This window comes from Oncorhynchus tshawytscha, linkage group LG33, assembly GCF_018296145.1.
Source record: "Oncorhynchus tshawytscha isolate Ot180627B linkage group LG33, Otsh_v2.0, whole genome shotgun sequence".
Lineage (NCBI taxonomy): Eukaryota > Metazoa > Chordata > Actinopteri > Salmoniformes > Salmonidae > Oncorhynchus > Oncorhynchus tshawytscha.
The window spans coordinates 41,064,715-41,082,214 of NC_056461.1; the positions used below are offsets into that span (position 1 = coordinate 41,064,715).

At 41.9% G+C, this 17,500-nt stretch overlaps 1 protein-coding gene across 1 annotated transcript in view; it reads right to left on the reverse strand.

The window, feature by feature from the left end:
• Nucleotides 1-17,500, reverse strand: part of fryb (furry homolog b (Drosophila)) — a 181,240-nt gene that overhangs the window by 104,646 nt on the left and 59,094 nt on the right. The window contains exons 3-9 of the mRNA XM_042311233.1: nt 10,597-10,650; nt 7,701-7,840; nt 6,204-6,294; nt 4,546-4,706; nt 3,067-3,235; nt 1,893-1,985; nt 555-653 (exon numbers count right to left, since the gene is read on the reverse strand). Coding sequence (XP_042167167.1) covers nt 555-653; nt 1,893-1,985; nt 3,067-3,235; nt 4,546-4,706; nt 6,204-6,294; nt 7,701-7,840; nt 10,597-10,650 — 807 coding nt within the window. The remainder of the gene's footprint in view (nt 1-554; nt 654-1,892; nt 1,986-3,066; nt 3,236-4,545; nt 4,707-6,203; nt 6,295-7,700; nt 7,841-10,596; nt 10,651-17,500) is intronic.

The following is a 17,500-nucleotide window of genomic DNA, read 5'->3' on the forward strand; positions in this document are numbered from 1 at the left end:
AGTACAGTAATAGTGTAGTATAGACTGACCAGTACAGTAATAGTGTGGTATAGACTGGGACCAGTACAGTAATAGTGTGGTATAGACTGACCAGTACAGTAATAGTGTGGTATAGACTGACCAGTACAGTAATAGTGTGGTATAGACTATGGGGACCAGTACAGTAATAGTGTGGTATAGACTGACCAGTACAGTAATAGTGTGGTACCAGACTGACCAGTACAGTAATAGTGTGGTATAGACTGACCAGTACAGTAATAGTGTGACCAGGTATAGACTGGGACCAGTACAGTAATAGTGTGGTATAGACTGACCAGTACAGTAATAGTGTGGTATAGACTGACCAGTACAGTAATAGTGTGGTATAGACTGACCAGTGCAGTAATAGTGTAGTATAGACTGACCAGTACAGTAATAGTGTGGTATAGACTGACCAGTACAGTAATAGTGTGGTATAGACTGACCAGTACAGTAATAGTGTGGTATAGACTGACCAGTACAGTAATAGTGTGGTATAGACTGACCAGTACAGTAATAGTGTGGTATAGACTGACCAGAGAGTGTTTCTTCCTAGAGGACAGGTCCAGCGTAGTGTCATACAGACTTTCTACAAAGTTCCTCAGACACGGAACATTCACCTCGTTCTTCACTGTCTGCAAGGTCAAAGGTCATAGGTCATACACAGAGCAGAGGGGTTACACATAGACCAATGTACAGGACAGGTACAGTATATTAGATATGAGAGATTTCAAGATATGGTATAGAGATACGTACTGCGGCTACGGGGGACTAATATCTCCAGTGACATTATTGATTGATTAGGCACATTACAACATGAAGTAGAGTTAGAGGTACACTATATTAGACATGAGAGACTATGAGATATGAGAGAGATATGAGAAGATATGAGAAGATATGAGAGGATATGAGAGGATAGGGAGGATAGGTGAGAAGATATGAGGGGATATAGACCAAGATGTGACAGGTACAGGATATAAGAGAAGATATGGAGAGAGATGTGACGGGGACTAAGATCCAGTGACATTATTGATTGATTAGGCACATTACAACATGAAGTAGAGTTAGAGGTACACTATATTAGACATGAGAGACTATGAGATATGAGAGAGATATGAGAAGATATGAGAAGATATGAGAGGATATGAGAGGATATGGGAGGATATGAGAAGATATGAGGGGATATGAGAGAGATGTGAGAGGATATGAGAAGATATGAGAGAGATGTGAGAGAGATGTGAGAGGACATTATAAGATATGAGAGGATATGAGAAGATATGAGAGGATATGAGAAGATATGAGAAGATATGAGGAGTGTGAGAGAGATGTGAGAGGATATGAGGGGATATGAGAAGATATGAGGAGTGTGAGATAGATATGAGGGGATATGAGGAGATATGAGAAGATATGAGAGGTGTGAGAGAGATGTGAGAGGATATGAGGGGATATGAGAAGATATGAGAGGTGTGAGAGAGATGTGAGAGGATATGAGAAGATATGAGAGGTGTGAGAGAGATGTGAGAGGATATGAGGGGATATGAGAAGATATGAGGAGTGTGAGAGAGATGTGAGAGGATATGAGAAGATATGAGGAGTGTGAGATAGATGTGAGAGGATATGAGGGGATATGAGAAGATATGAGAGGATATGAAAAGATATGAGGGGATATGAGAAGATATGAGAGGATATGAAAAGATATGAGGGGATATGAGAAGATATGAGGAGTGTGAGAGGATATGCGACAAGTGTAGAGACAGACTGGTGTGGAGATAGACTGGTACAGAGACAGACTGGTGTTGATACAGACTGGTGTTGATACAGACTGGTGTTGATACAGACTGGTGTTGATACAGACTGACGTAGGGTAGACTTACTGCAGCTACAGGAACCAGTATCTCTACGAAGAGTCCAGCCAGAGAATGTTTAATGTCCTTATCCTTCACCTCCAGGAAATACTGGGCACACTCCTAGAGAGAGTTAAATATATACATCATTATACACACTCCTAGAGAGAGTTATATATAAACATCATTATACACCCTCCTAGAGATAGTTATATATATATATATACATCATTATACACACTCCTAGAGAGAGTTATATATAAACATCATTATACACACTCTTAGAGAGAGTTATATATATATATACATCATTATACACACTCCTAGAGAGAGTTATATATATACATCATTATACACACTCCTAGAGAGAGTTAAATATATACATCATTATACACACTCCTAGAGAGAGTTATACTGTATATATACATCATTATACACACTCCTAGAGAGAGTTATATATATACATCATTATACACACTCCTAGAGAGAGTTATATATATACATCATTATACACACTCCTAGAGAGAGTTAAATATATACATCATTATACACACTCCTAGAGATAGTTATATATAAACATCATATGATTATACACTTAAGATAAACTGAGAGACACACCAAACAAAACATACATGAATACTGAATGTATTCAGTAACCTGTCACGACACATGACAAGAAGCTCAGTCAACACCACTGAACCAGAAAAGCAAAGGTGGCCAGTTGGGATCCGGGGCGAAGGTACATCTAGGTCTCGACGAGGCAGCAACGATACACGTCCACTACACACACACACACACACACACACACACACACACACACACACACACATACACACACACACAGACACACACACACACACACAGACACAGACACAGACACAGACACAGACACACACACGCACACACACACACAGACAGACACACACACACACACAGACACACACACAGACACAGACACAGACACAGACACAGACACACACACACACACACACACACACACACACACACACACACACACACACACACACACACACACACACACAGACCCACACACATACACACACACACACACACACAGACACACACACACACACACAGACACACACACACACACACACACACACACACACAGACACACACACACACACACACACACACACACACACACACACACACACACACACACACACACACACACACACACCTGCATGAACTGGAAGGAGGCCTCGAAGTCCTCCACGGGGTACATCTTAATCCTGAAGAACTTGACTCCCATGATGAGGCTGATGGTAGACTGGAAAACATAGTGGTTCTGTTCCTTCTGTCTCAACTCCTTCAGCTCAGAGATGAACTTCTTCCTCACAGCAGGGAATCTGGTAGCACAGACACACACAGGAGGTAATACGTCACTTATCACGCCAATCTGATACATCTTTATACATATAGCTAACAGTGTCTTTATACATACAGTTTATACAGCTACAGTTATCTCCATGTCCTTGCTGTTGCTTTGTTTTCTTGCTTTGTTTGTTTGTGTATTTAGTTGTGTTGCATCTCTTACCAGGCTATTGTGAGATCATGTGTGTTCTGTACCAGGCTATTGGGAGATAATGTGTTCTGTACCAGGCTATTGGGAGATAATGTGTTCTGTACCAGGCTATTGGGAGATAATGTGTTCTGTACCAGGCTATTGGGAGATAATGTGTTCCGTACCAGGCTATTGGGAGATAATGTGTTCCGTACCAGGCTATTGGGAGATAATGTGTTCTGTACCAGGCTATTGGGAGATAATGTGTGTTCCGTACCAGGCTATTGGGAGATAATGTGTGTTCCATATCAGGCTATTGGGAGATAATGTGTGTTCCGTACCAGGCTATTGGGAGATAATGTGTGTTCCGTACCAGGCTATTGGGAGATAATGTGTGTTCCGTACCAGGCTATTCGGAGATAATCTGTAAAGAGGTTATAGTAGTTGGGCGTCACTGTAGTTATAGTAGTTGGGCGTCACAGGCATAACACCCCCTCCTAAAACCACCAAAATACTGTGTATCTGTGGACGAACAACCTTCCATCACTATAATAGACCAACAACCTTCCATCACTATAATGGACCAACAACCTTCCATCACTATAATGGACCAACAACCTTCCATCACTATAATGGACCAACAACCTTCCATCACTATAATGGACCAACAACCTTCCAACAACCTTCCAACACTATAATGGACCAACAACCTTCCATCAGTATAATAGACCAACAACCTTCCATCAATATAATGGACCAACAACCTTCCATCAATATAATGGACCAACAACCTTCCATCACTATAATGGACCAACAACCTTCCATCAATATAATGGACCAACAACCTTCCATCACTATAATGGACCAACAACCTTCCAACAACCTTCCATCACTATAATGGACCAACAACCTTCCAACAACCTTCCATCACTATAATGGACCAACAACCTTCCATCACTATAATGGACCAACAACCTTCCATCACTATAATGGACCAACAACCTTCCATCACTATAATGGTGTCAGTAATGGCCTTGCTCAAATCACACACTACATCACACACTACATCACACACACAGAGGTACAATCATCTTTTACCATCGCCATCTGTGTATGTGTTTGTGTGTGTGTGTGTGTGTGCATGCACCCTCCTACCTGGACTGTGCGACGACCCCCACCACCTCAGCATAGAGGTCAGCCACCATGTGCATGTTCCCTGTGTTGGGACCGAGGTAGCCCTCCTTGTACTTGAAGTGTTTGAAAGCCAGGTTAATAACTTCCTGAATCAACCCATCCATCAGAGGATGGAGTGGGATCTGAGGAGAGAGAGAGAGTGAGGGGGAGGGAGGGAGGAAAATAAGGAAGGAAGGAAGGAAGGTGATGAAGAGAGAGAGGGAGAGAGAGAAGAGAAGAGAAGAGAAGAGGAGAGAAGAGAAGAGGAGAGAAGAGAAGAGGAGAGAAGAGAAAGAGAAGAGAAGAGAAGAGAAGAGAAGAGAAGAGAAGAGAAGAGAAGAGAAGAGAAGAGAAGAGAAGAGAAGAGAAGAGAAGAGAAGAGAAGAGGTCCCAGTTATGAAAACTTAGGACACTAAAGAGGACTTTCTACTGACTCTGAAAAACACCAAAAGAAAGATGTCCAGGGTCCCTGCTCATCTGCATGAACGGGCATGCTGCAAGGAGGCATGAGGACTGCAGATGTGGCCAGGGCAATAAATTGCAATCTCTGTACTGTGAGAAGCCTAAGACAGCGCTACAGGGGACAGGATGGACAGCTGATCTTCCTCGCAGTGACAGACCACGTGTTACAACACCTGCACAGGATCGGTACATCTGAACATCACACCTGCGGGACAGATACAGGATGGCAACAACAACTGCCCGAGTTACACCAGGAACGCACAATCGCTCCATCAGTTTTCAGACTGTCCACAAGAGGCTGGACTGAGGGCTTGTAGGCCTGTTGTAAGGCAGGTCCTCACCAGACATCACTGGCAACAACGTCGCCTATGGGCACTAATCCACCGTCGCTGGACCAGACAGGACTGGCAAAAAGTGCTCTTCACTGACGAGTCGCGGTTTTGTTTCACCAGGGGTGATGAACGGATTTGCGTTTATCGTCAAAGGAATGAGCGTTACACCGAGGCCTGTACTCTGGAGCGGGATCGATTTGGAGGAGGCGGGTCCGTCATGGTCTGGGGCGGTGTGTCACAGCATCATTGGACTGAGCTTGTTGGTACCCTTCCTGCAGGCTCATCCTGACATGACCCTCCAGCATGACAATGCGACCAGGCATACTGCTCGTTCTGTGCGTGATTTCCTGCAAGACAGGAATGTCAGTGTTCTGCCATGGACAGCGAAGAGCCCGGATCTCAATCCCGTTGAGCATGTCTGGGACCTGTTGGATCGGAGGGTGAAGGCTAGGGCCATTCCCCCCAGAAATGTCCGGGAACTTGCAGGTGCCTTGGTGGAAGAGTGGGGTAACATGTCACAGCAAGAACTGGCAAGTCTGGTGCAGTCCATGAGGAGGAGATGCACTGCAGTACTTAATGCAGCTGGTGGCCACACCAGAAACTTACTGTTACTATTGATTTTGACCCCCCCTTTGTTCAGGGACACATAATTCCATTTATGTTATGTTCATACAAATATTTACACGCAGTTGAGTTTATATCAGCTAACCACATCATATACTATAGCACTCTTGTGCCCGACGGCACATTCAATCACCTGGCAACCATTGGTTGATGCATGCAACGTCTGAGCAGGGGAACGCGACCATAATATGCAGCGTTTGGTGATGAACCACACAGCTTTACCTGTTTGAGTACTTCTATGAGCACCAGGGAGAATATGAAGTCTATGGCCAGATCCCTCCTCTCCAGCAAGTAGTCCTTCTGCTGCTCATCACTGAGAGAGAGAGAGAGAGAGAGAGAGAGAGAGAGAGAGAGAGAGAGAGAGACAGAGAGAGAGAGAGAGAGAGAGAGAGAGAGACAGACAGAGAGAGACAGAGGGAGAGAGATAAAGAAAGAAAGACAGAGAGAGAGAGAGACAGACAGAGAGAGACAAAGAGAGAGAGAGAGACAGAGACAGAGAGAGAGAAAGAGAGAGAGAGAGAGATAAAGAAAGAAAGAAAGACAGAGAGAGAGAGAAAGAGACAGAGAGAGATGAGAGACAGAGAGATATAGAGACAGAGAGAGAGAGATAAAGAAAGACAGACAGAGACAGAGAGGTGAGAGAGAGAGAGAAATAAAGACAGAGAGACAGAGAGAGATGAGAGATGAGACAGAGACAGAGAGAGATGAGAGAGAGACATAGAGAGAGAGATAAAGAGAGAGAGACAGAGGTAGAGATAGAGAGAGGGATAAAGAAAGACAGAGAGAGAGAGAGAGATAAAGAAAGACAGAGAGAGAGATAAAGAAAGACAGACAGAGAGAGACAGAGAGAGATAAAGAAAGACACAGAGAGAGAGAGATAAAGAAAGACAGAGAGAGAGAGAGAGAGAGAGAGAGAGAAAGACAGAGAGAGAGAGAGATAAAGAAAGACAGAGAGAGAGAGAGAGATAAAGAAAGACAGAGAGAGAGAGATAAAGAAAGACAGAGAGAGAGAGAGGTAAAGAAAGACAGAGAGAGAGAGAGAGATAAAGAAAGACAGAGAGAGAGAGAGACAAAGAAAGACAGAGAGAGAGATAAAGAAAGACAGAGAGAGAGAGAGAGATAAAGAAAGACAGAGAGAGAGATAAAGAAAGACAGACAGAGAGAGACAGAGAGAGATAAAGAAAGACACAGAGAGAGAGAGATAAAGAAAGACAGAGACAGAGAGAGAGAGAGAGAGAGAGAGAGAGAGAAAGACAGACAGAGGGAGAAAGACAGAGAGAGAGAGAGAGAGAGAGAAAGACAGAGAGAGAGAGATGAGAGAGAGACAGAGAGAGAGAGAGAGATAAAGAAAGACAGAGAGAGAGAGAGATAAAGAAAGACAGAGAGAGACAGAGAGAGAGATAAAGAAAGACAGAGAGAGAGAGACAGAGAGAGATAAAGAAAGACAGCGAGAGACAGAGAGAGATAAAGAAAGACAGAGAGAGAGAGAGAGATAAAGAAAGACAGAGAGAGAGAGAGAAAGAGATAAAGAAAGACAGAGACAGAGAGAGAGAGAGAGAGAGAGAGAGAGAGAAAGACAGACAGAGGGAGAAAGACAGAGAGAGAGAGAGAGAGAGAGAAAGACAGAGAGAGACAGAGAGAGACAAAGGAAATGGGTTTAGAACATTTTGTAAGTCAGTTCATTATTTCACAGTTCATTATTTTTGTAATAGTGTCTACCTCTTGGACTTGGTATTGGCCCTGGGTCTGTATTCATGACTCTCGTCCTCTAGTCCATTTTGTCGTTTATACCAGTCAAACAGTGTCTTCAGAATGGAGGGGAGACAGTACTCAGCCAGAGAACTCATTGTACTGATTAACTAGAGAGAGAGAGAGAGAGAGAGAGAGAGGGGAGGGGGAGGGAGGGAGGGAGGGAGGGAGGGAGGGAGGGAGGGAGGGAGGGAGGGAGGGAGGGAGGGAGGGAGGGAGGGAGGGAGGGAGGGGAAGAGATATGGAGAGGAGGAGGACAGAGAGAGGAGGGAGTGGAGAGGAGGACAGAGAGAGGAGGGAGTAGAGAGGAGGACAGAGAGAGGTGGGAGTAGAGAGAGAGGAGGGAATGGAGAGGAGGACAGAGAGAGGAGGGAGTGGAAAGGAGAGGAGGAGAAGGAGGAGGAGGACAGAGAGAGGAGGGAGTGGAAAGGAGAGGAGGAGGACAGAGAGAGGAGGGAGTGGAGAGGATGAGGAGGACAGAGAGAGGAGGGAGTGGAGAGGAGGACAGAGAGAGGAGGGAGTAGAGAGGAGGACAGAGAGAGGAGGGAGTGGAAAGGAGAGGAGGAGGAGGAGGACAGAGCAAGGAGGGAGTGGATAAAGAGGGGGAAGAGAGAGATATGTTTAGTCTGTTCTCTCAAAATAAATGTCCCACATATTTCTAGGTTTATTTTTCCATCATCCTTGATGAGTTCAATGTGGTTCATGCTGGACTATAAACCAGTTTTACCACCAAAGAGAGATAAGATACAAAAGAAACACACAGACGCTAGCATTACCTGTCGTTAACAGTAGTACTAGCACCTTCCAGTAGCATTGAAGCTAGCATTACCTGTCGTTAACAGTAGTACTAGCACCTTCCAGTAGCATTGAAGCTAGCATTACCTGTCGTTAACAGTAATACTAGCACCTTCCAGTAGCATTGACGCTAGCATTAGTTAACAGTAATTAGCACCTAGTCGTTAACAGTAATACGCACCTTAAACCTGTTAAAGATAGGGCATTGAGCATTACCTGTCGTTAACAGTAGTACTAGCACCTTTAGCATTGAGCATTACCTGTCGTTAAACCTGTTAAAGATAGGGCTGAACCATAGTAAACAGAAAAAAATCTGTCAAAAATTGCTAATATCTGTATATAATAATTATTATTGAATAGAAAACACTCTAAAGCTTCTAAAACAGTTCAAATTATGTCTGTATGTAAAGCAGAACTCTCAGGGCAGCCATTCTCCCAAACTCTCTCTTGTCATCATGAAAGTTGGCCCAACTTTGACGTCATCGCCCCCACCCTTCCCAACCAGCTACGGATCTGGGAACAGTTCATATCTCTTCAGCGTGGTGTCCTCTTTCAGTGGGGCCTCTCATTGTGAGAATCGCCCGCTCCCTCGAGTTTTGGCGGGCTGAAACCTCCGGGTCACGCGAAAATACATGCATTTTCATGCGCGCGTCGGGTCCGGAGCTCTCTTTCTTCCAGGATTGACCAAACGATGTAGGTTTGTCTGTTCGAGCTAAGGATTGTTTTGCATGTTTAGAACATGCTAAAGCTCGATTCTGCACTTAGTTTGACCAGTTTAGTCGACATATAATATGTAATTTTGAAGTTTAGATGCGCATCCACTAGAATTTTGGCTGCATTTCAACCGGAATTTGTCGTGTTTGATAACCTAAAGACACAGACTTGAAAACCAAACGCATTTTTGGTAAGTATAACTCCTTCCACGTCTTCTGATCGAAGAACATCAAAGGTAAGGGAATATTTATGTGTTAATTTTGGGTTTCTGTGGACTCCAAGATAGCGGAGTCATATTGCTAATCTATGAGCGCCGTCTCATATTATAGCCTAGTGAACGAATTCTGTAACGTTAAAAATAAATATTAAGAAGAAGTCTATCTTTCTAACTATATGTAGAACATGTTTATTTAGTCAAAGTTTATGATGTGTATTGCTTGTTATCGGACGTTATCTGCCGGGGCTATCATCATTTCTCCGGACATTTGAGTAGCATTTTTGAACATGGCGTCATTGTAAACAGAGATTTATGGATATAAATTGCATATTATTTTAAAAAAACATAAATGTACTGTATAACATGTCCTATTACTGTCATCTGATGAAGATTTTCAAAAGGTTAGTGAATTATTTTTCTTTTAATCCTGCGGTTGTTGATTGCATATTTTGTTCACCATGGCTATTCAAATTAGCTGTGTCTTTGGTGGTGGTTTGACAAAAATATGTGCTATGTTTTCACCGTAAAACATTTTAGAAATCTGACTTGCTGGCTAGATGAACAAGGTGTTTATCTTTCATTTGAGCTATTGGACTTGTTAATATGTGGAGGTTAAATATTTCTAAGAATATTTTTGCGTTCCATGCGCCACGTTCCAGCTGAACGGGGAGGGGTCGTTCCCAAAAGGGAACCCTAACCCGTCAACAGGCAGTAATACTAGCACCTTCCAGTAGCATTGACGCTAGCATTACCTGTCGTTAACAGTAATACTAGCACCTTCCAGTAGCATTGAAGCTAGCATTACCTGTCGTTAACAGTAATACTAGCACCTTCCAGTAGCATTGACGCTAGCATTACCTGTCGTTAACAGTAATACTAGCACCTTCCAGTAGCATTGACGCTAGCATTACCTGTCGTTAACAGTAGTACTAGCACCTTCCAGTAGCATTGAAGCTAGCATTACCTGTCGTTAACAGTAATACTAGCACCTTCCAGTAGCATTGACGCTAGCATTACCTGTCGTTAAAAGTAGTACTAGCACCTTCCAGTAGCATTGACGCTAGCATTACCTGTCGTTAACAGTAATACTTGCACCTTCGAGTAGCATTGACGCTAGCATTACCTGCTGTTAACACATACCTGGTCAAACTGTAGATCCTCTCCTCTCTGTAGTGACTTGTTGAGAGGCTTCTCCTGTAGAGAGGAGAGGAGAGGAGAGGAGAGGAGAGGAGAGGAGAGGAGAGGAGAGGAGAGGAGAGGAGAGGAGAGGAGAGGAGAGAGGAGAGGAGAGGAGAGGAGAGGAGAGGAGAGGAAAATGGTGATTAGTTATGACATATACTTTGTGACAGTTCACAGCTCAGGTACTAAGTTTAGTCTCCCCTTTTTCTCCCTTCATCACTCACAGGTAGAGGTCTTAAAGAGCCCGGGTGGACCAGAAATGGACCCGATATGGACCCGATATGGACCCGATATGGACCCCGATATGGATCCCGATATGGATCCCGATATGGACCCGATATGGACCCGATATGGACCCCGATATGGACCCCGATATGGACCCGATATGGACCCCGATATGGACCCGATATGGACCCTGATATGGACCCTGATATGGACCCCAATATGGACCCTGATATGGACCCCAATATGGACCTGATATGGACCCTGATATGGACCCTGATATGGACCCTGATATGGACCCCGATATGGACCCCGATATGGACCCCGATATGGACCCCGATATGGACCCAATATGGACCCGATATGAACCCCGATATGGACCCAATGACCCCAAAATGGACCCAATATGGACCCGATATGGACCCCGATATGACCCCAAAATGGACCCAATATGGACCCGATATGGACCCCGATATGACCCCAAAATGGACCCACTATGGACCCGATATGGACCCCAATATGGACCCACTATGGACCCGATATGGACCCCAATATGGACCCCAATATGGACCCGGTAATGACCTGAGAACTGAGACCAGATTAGGGGTAACTTTTCACCTGAAACGCCCAGATTAATGAATTAGATTAACTTGTCTTTAAAAAAAATGTAAACTAGTAATATGTCGATATTTAGCTAATAATAATATAGCATAGCTTTGATTTCAACCCTGTCTAAAATGCCAAAGGTTTTGACTGTTTGGAACTCTACGGAGGAGAGCTCTTCTCCTGTTCTGACCAGTGTGGCTCACAAAAAACGATTGCTGTCCTTGTTATGAAATTACAACTTTACCCTGTTTGTGTAAAAATGAACAAAGGCACTCTGTTTAAAGCAAAACGACTAAAACCATGTGTGATCTCGCTCTCCGTAGCCGACTATGACTAAGACCTTTAAACAGGCTAACATTCACAAGGCCGCAGGGTCAGACGGATTACCAGAATACGGAGTCAGAAAATGAGCTGACCAGCTGTCAAGTTTCTTCACTGAGTTTTTCAAGCTGTCTCTGGCCCAGTCTGTAATACCAACATGTTTCATGCAGACCACCATAGTCCCTGTGCCCAGCTTTGAAAGGCTGGTCATGGCTCACATCAACACCATTATCCCAGAAACCCTAGACCCACTCCATTTTTGCATACCGCCCTAAGAGATCCACAGATGATGCAATCTCTATTGCACTCCACACTGCCCTTTCCCACCTGGACAAAAGGAACACTTATGTGAGACTAAGCTAAGGACCCTGGGACTGAACACCTCCCTCTGCAACTGGATCCTGGACTTCCTGACAGGCCGCCCCCAGGTGGTGAGGGTAGGTAACAACACATCCGCCATGCTGATCCTCAACACAGGGACCCCTCAGGGGTGCGTGCTCAGTCCCCTCCTCTACTCCCTGTTCACCAATGACTGCATGGCCAGGCACGACTCCAATCATCATTACATTTGCAGACGAAACAACAGTGGTAGGCCTGATCACCGACAATGGTGAGACAGCCTATAGGAGGTCAGAGACCTGGCCATGTGGTGCCAGGACAACAACCTCTCCCTCAACTTGATCAAGACAAAGGAGATGATTGTGGACTACAGGAAAAGGAGGACCGAGCATTCTCATCGACAGGGCTGTAGTGGAGCAGGTTGAGAGCTTCAAGTTCCTTGGTGTCCACATCAACAACAAACTAACATGGTCCATACACACCAAGACAGTCGTGAAGAGGGCACGACAAAGCCTATTCGCCCTCAGAAGACTGAAAAGGTTTCGCATTGGTCCTGAGATCCTCAAAAGGTTCTACAGCTGCACCATCGAGAGCATCCTGGTTGCATCATCGCCTGGTATGGCAACTGCTCGGCCTCCGACCGCAAGGCACTACAGAGGGTAGTGCGTACAGCCCAGTACATCACTGGGGCCAAGCTTCCTGCCTTCCAGGACCTCTACACCAGGCAGTGTCAGAGGGAAGCCCAAAAAATTGTTAAAGACCCCAGCCACCCCAGTCATAGACTGTTCTCTCTGCAGCCGCATGGCAAGCGGTACCGGAGCGCCAAGTCTAGGTCCAAGAGGCTTCTAAACAGCCTCTACTCCCAAGCCATAAGACTACTGAACATCTAATCAAATGGCTACGCAGACTATTATCATTGCCCCCCCAAATAAAATGTGATTTGATTTGATTTACAGTCTTAGTTCAACAAGCTGCTGCATTCATTCACAGAAGATCATAGGTATTGTAATATATCATATTATAAATATTATATCAAGCATTAGTGAACCAGCAGGATGTTACATCGGCGGTTCGTAACGTTTGAATAGATTTTCGGACTGATTCATGCTACATTTTCAGTCAAATGAAATGCAATTTGTCACGTGCTTCGTAAACAACAGGTGTTTACTATGAGTGTTTACTATGACTATGGTGTAGACTATGAGTGTTTACTATGACTATGGTGTAGACTATGAGTGTTTACTATGAGTGTTTACTATGACTATGGTGTAGACTATGAGTGTTTACTATGAGTGTTTACTATGAGTGTTTACTATGAGTGTTTACTATGACTATGGTGTAGACTATGAGTGTTTACTATGAGTGTTTACTATGAGTGTTTACTATGAGTGTTTACTATGACTATGGTGTAGACTATGAGTGTTTACTATGAGTGTTTACTATGAGTGTTTACTATGAGTGTTTACTATGACTATGGTGTAGACTATGAGTGTTTACTATGAGTGTTTACTATGAGTGTTTACTATGACTATGGTGTAGACTATGAGTGTTTACTATTAGTGTTTACTATGAGTGTTTACTATGACTATGGTGTAGACTATGAGTGTTTACTATGAGTGTTTACTATGAGTGTTTACTATGACTATGGTGTAGACTATGAGTGTTTACTATGAGTGTTTACTATGACTATGGTGTAGACTATGAGTGTTTACTATGAGTGTTTACTATGAGTGTTTACTATGACTATGGTGTAGACTAAGAGTGTTTACTCTGAGTGTTTACTATGAGTGTTTACTATGAGAGTTTACTATGACTATGGTGTAGACTATGAGTGTTTACTATGACTATGCTGTAGACTATGAGTGTTTACTATGAGTGTTTACTATGAGTGTTTACTATGACTATGGTGTAGACTATGAGTGTTTACTATGAGTGTTTACTATGAGTGTTTACTATGAGTGTTTACTATGACTATGCTGTAGACTATGAGTGTTTACTATGAGTGTTTACTATGAGTGTTTACTATGAGTGTTTACTATGACTATGGTGTAGACTATGAGTGAAATGCTTCCATTTTACTATGAGTGTTTACTATGAGTGTTTACTATGAGTGTTTACTATGACTATGGTGTAGACTAAGAGTGTTTACTATGAGTGTTTACTATGAGTGTTTACTATGACTATGATGTAGACTAAGAGTGTTTACTATGAGTATTTACTATGAGTGTTTACTATGAGAGTTTACTATGACTATGCTGTAGACTATGAGTGTTTACTATGAGTGTTTACTATGACTATGGTGTAGACTATGAGTGTTTACTATGTGTGTTTACTATTAGTGTTTACTATGAGTGTTTACTATGACTATGGTGTAGACTATGAGTGTTTACTATGAGTGTTTACTATGAGTGTTTACTATGAGTGTTTACTATGACTATGCTGTAGACTATGAGTGTTTACTATGAGTGTTTACTATGAGTGTTTACTATGAGTGTTTACTATGACTATGCTGTAGACTATGAGTGAAATGCTTCCTGTTTACTATGAGTGTTTACTATGAGTGTTTACTATGAGTGTTTACTATGAGTGTTTACTATGACTATGGTGTAGACTATGAGTGTTTACTATGAGTGTTTACTATGACTATGGTGTAGACTATGAGTGTTTACTATGAGTGTTTACTATGACTATGCTGTAGACTATGAGTGTTTACTATGACTATGCTGTAGACTATGAGTGTTTACTATGAGTGTTTACTATGACTATGGTGTAGACTATGAGTGTTTACTATGAGTGTTTACTATGAGTGTTTACTATGAGTGTTTACTATGACTATGCTGTAGACTATGAGTGTTTACTATGACTATGGTGTAGACTATGAGTGTTTACTATGAGTGTTTACTATGACTATGGTGTAGACTATGAGTGTTTACTATGAGTGTTTACTATGACTATGGTGTAGACTAAGAGTGTTTACTATGAGTGTTTACTATGAGTGTTTACTATGACTATGCGGTAGACTCTGAGTGTTTACTATGAGTGTTTACTATGACTATGGTGTAGACTAAGAGTGTTTACTATGAGTGTTTACTATGACTATGGTGTAGACTAAGAGTGTTTACTATGAGTGTTTACTATGACTATGGTGTAGACTAAGAGTGTTTACTATGAGTGTTTACTATGACTATGGTGTAGACTAAGAGTGTTTACTATGAGTGTTTACTATGAGTGTTTACTATGACTATGCTGTAGACTATGAGTGTTTACTATGACTATGGTGTAGACTATGAGTGTTTACTATGAGTGTTTACTATGAGTGTTTACTATGACTATGCTGTAGACTAAGAGTGTTTACTATGACTATGCTGTAGACTATGAGTGTTTACTATGACTATGCTGTAGACTATGAGTGTTTACTATGACTATGGTGTAGACTAAGAGTGTTTACTATGAGTGTTTACTATGAGTGTTTACTATGACTATGCTGTAGACTATGAGTGTTTACTATGAGTGTTTACTATGACTATGGTGTAGACTATGAGTGTTTACTATGAGTGTTTACTATGAGTGTTTACTATGACTATGCTGTAGACTAAGAGTGTTTACTATGACTATGGTGTAGACTATGAGTGTTTACTATGACTATGCTGTAGACTATGAGTGTTTACTATGACTATGCTGTAGACTATGAGTGTTTACTATGACTATGGTGTAGACTAAGAGTGTTTACTATGAGTGTTTACTATGAGTGTTTACTATGAGTGTTTACTATGACTATGGTGTAGACTATGAGTGTTTACTATGAGTGTTTACTATGACTATGCTGTAGACTATGAGTGTTTACTATGACTATGCTGTAGACTATGAGTGTTTACTATGACTATGGTGTAGACTATGAGTGTTTACTATGAGTGTTTACTATGAGTGTTTACTATGAGTGTTTACTATGAGTGTTTACTATGAGTGTTTACTATGACTATGGTGTAGACTAAGAGTGTTTACTATGAGTGTTTACTATGACTATGGTGTAGACTAAGAGTGTTTACTATGAGTGTTTACTATGACTATGGTGTAGACTATGAGTGTTTACTATGAGTGTTTACTATGAGTGTTTACTATGACTATGCTGTAGACTATGAGTGTTTACTATGACTATGGTGTAGACTAAGAGTGTTTACTATGACTATGGTGTAGACTATGAGTGTTTACTATGAGTGTTTACTATGAGTGTTTACTATGAGTGTTTACTATGAGTGTTTACTATGAGTGTTTACTATGAGTGTTTACTATGACTATGCTGTAGACTATGAGTGTTTACTATGACTATGCTGTAGACTATGAGTGTTTACTATGAGTGTTTACTATGACTATGGTGTAGACTATGAGTGTTTACTATGAGTGTTTACTATGACTATGGTGTAGACTATGAGTGTTTACTATGAGTGTTTACTATGACTATGCTGTAGACTATGAGTGTTTACTATGAGTGTTTACTATGACTATGTGTGACTAAGAGTGTTTACTAGTGTTTAGAGTGTTTACTATGAGTGTTTACTATGACTATGCTGTAGACTATGAGTGTTTACTATGAGTGTTTACTATGAGTGTTTACTATGACTATGTGTAGACTATGAGTGTTTACTATGAGTGTTTACTATGACTATGGTGTAGACTAAGAGTGTTTACTATGAGTGTTTACTATGAGTGTTTACTATGAGAGTTTACTATGACTATGGTGTAGACTATGAGTGTTTACTATGACTATGGTGTAGACTAAGAGTGTTTACTATGAGTGTTTACTATGAGTGTTTACTATGACTATGATGTAGACTAAGAGTGTTTACTATGAGTATTTACTATGAGTGTTTACTATGAGTGTTTACTATGACTATGCTGTAGACTATGAGTGTTTACTATGAGTGTTTACTATGACTATGCTGTAGACTATGAGTGTTTACTATGACTATGGTGTAGACTAAGAGTGTTTACTATGAGTGTTTACTATGAGTGTTTACTATGAGTGTTTACTATGACTATGGTGTAGACTATGAGTGTTTACTATGAGTGTTTACTATGACTATGGTGTAGACTATGAGTGTTTACTATGAGTGTTTACTATGACTATGCTGTAGACTATGAGTGTTTACTATGACTATGGTGTAGACTATGAGTGTTTACTATGACTATGCTGTAGACTATGAGTGTTTACTATGACTATGCTGTAGACTATGAGTGTTTACTATGACTATGGTGTAGACTATGAGTGTTTACTATGAGTGTTTACTATGAGTGTTTACTATGACTATGCTGTAGACTATGAGTGTTTACTATGAGTGTTTACTATGACTATGGTGTAGACTAAGAGTGATTACTATGA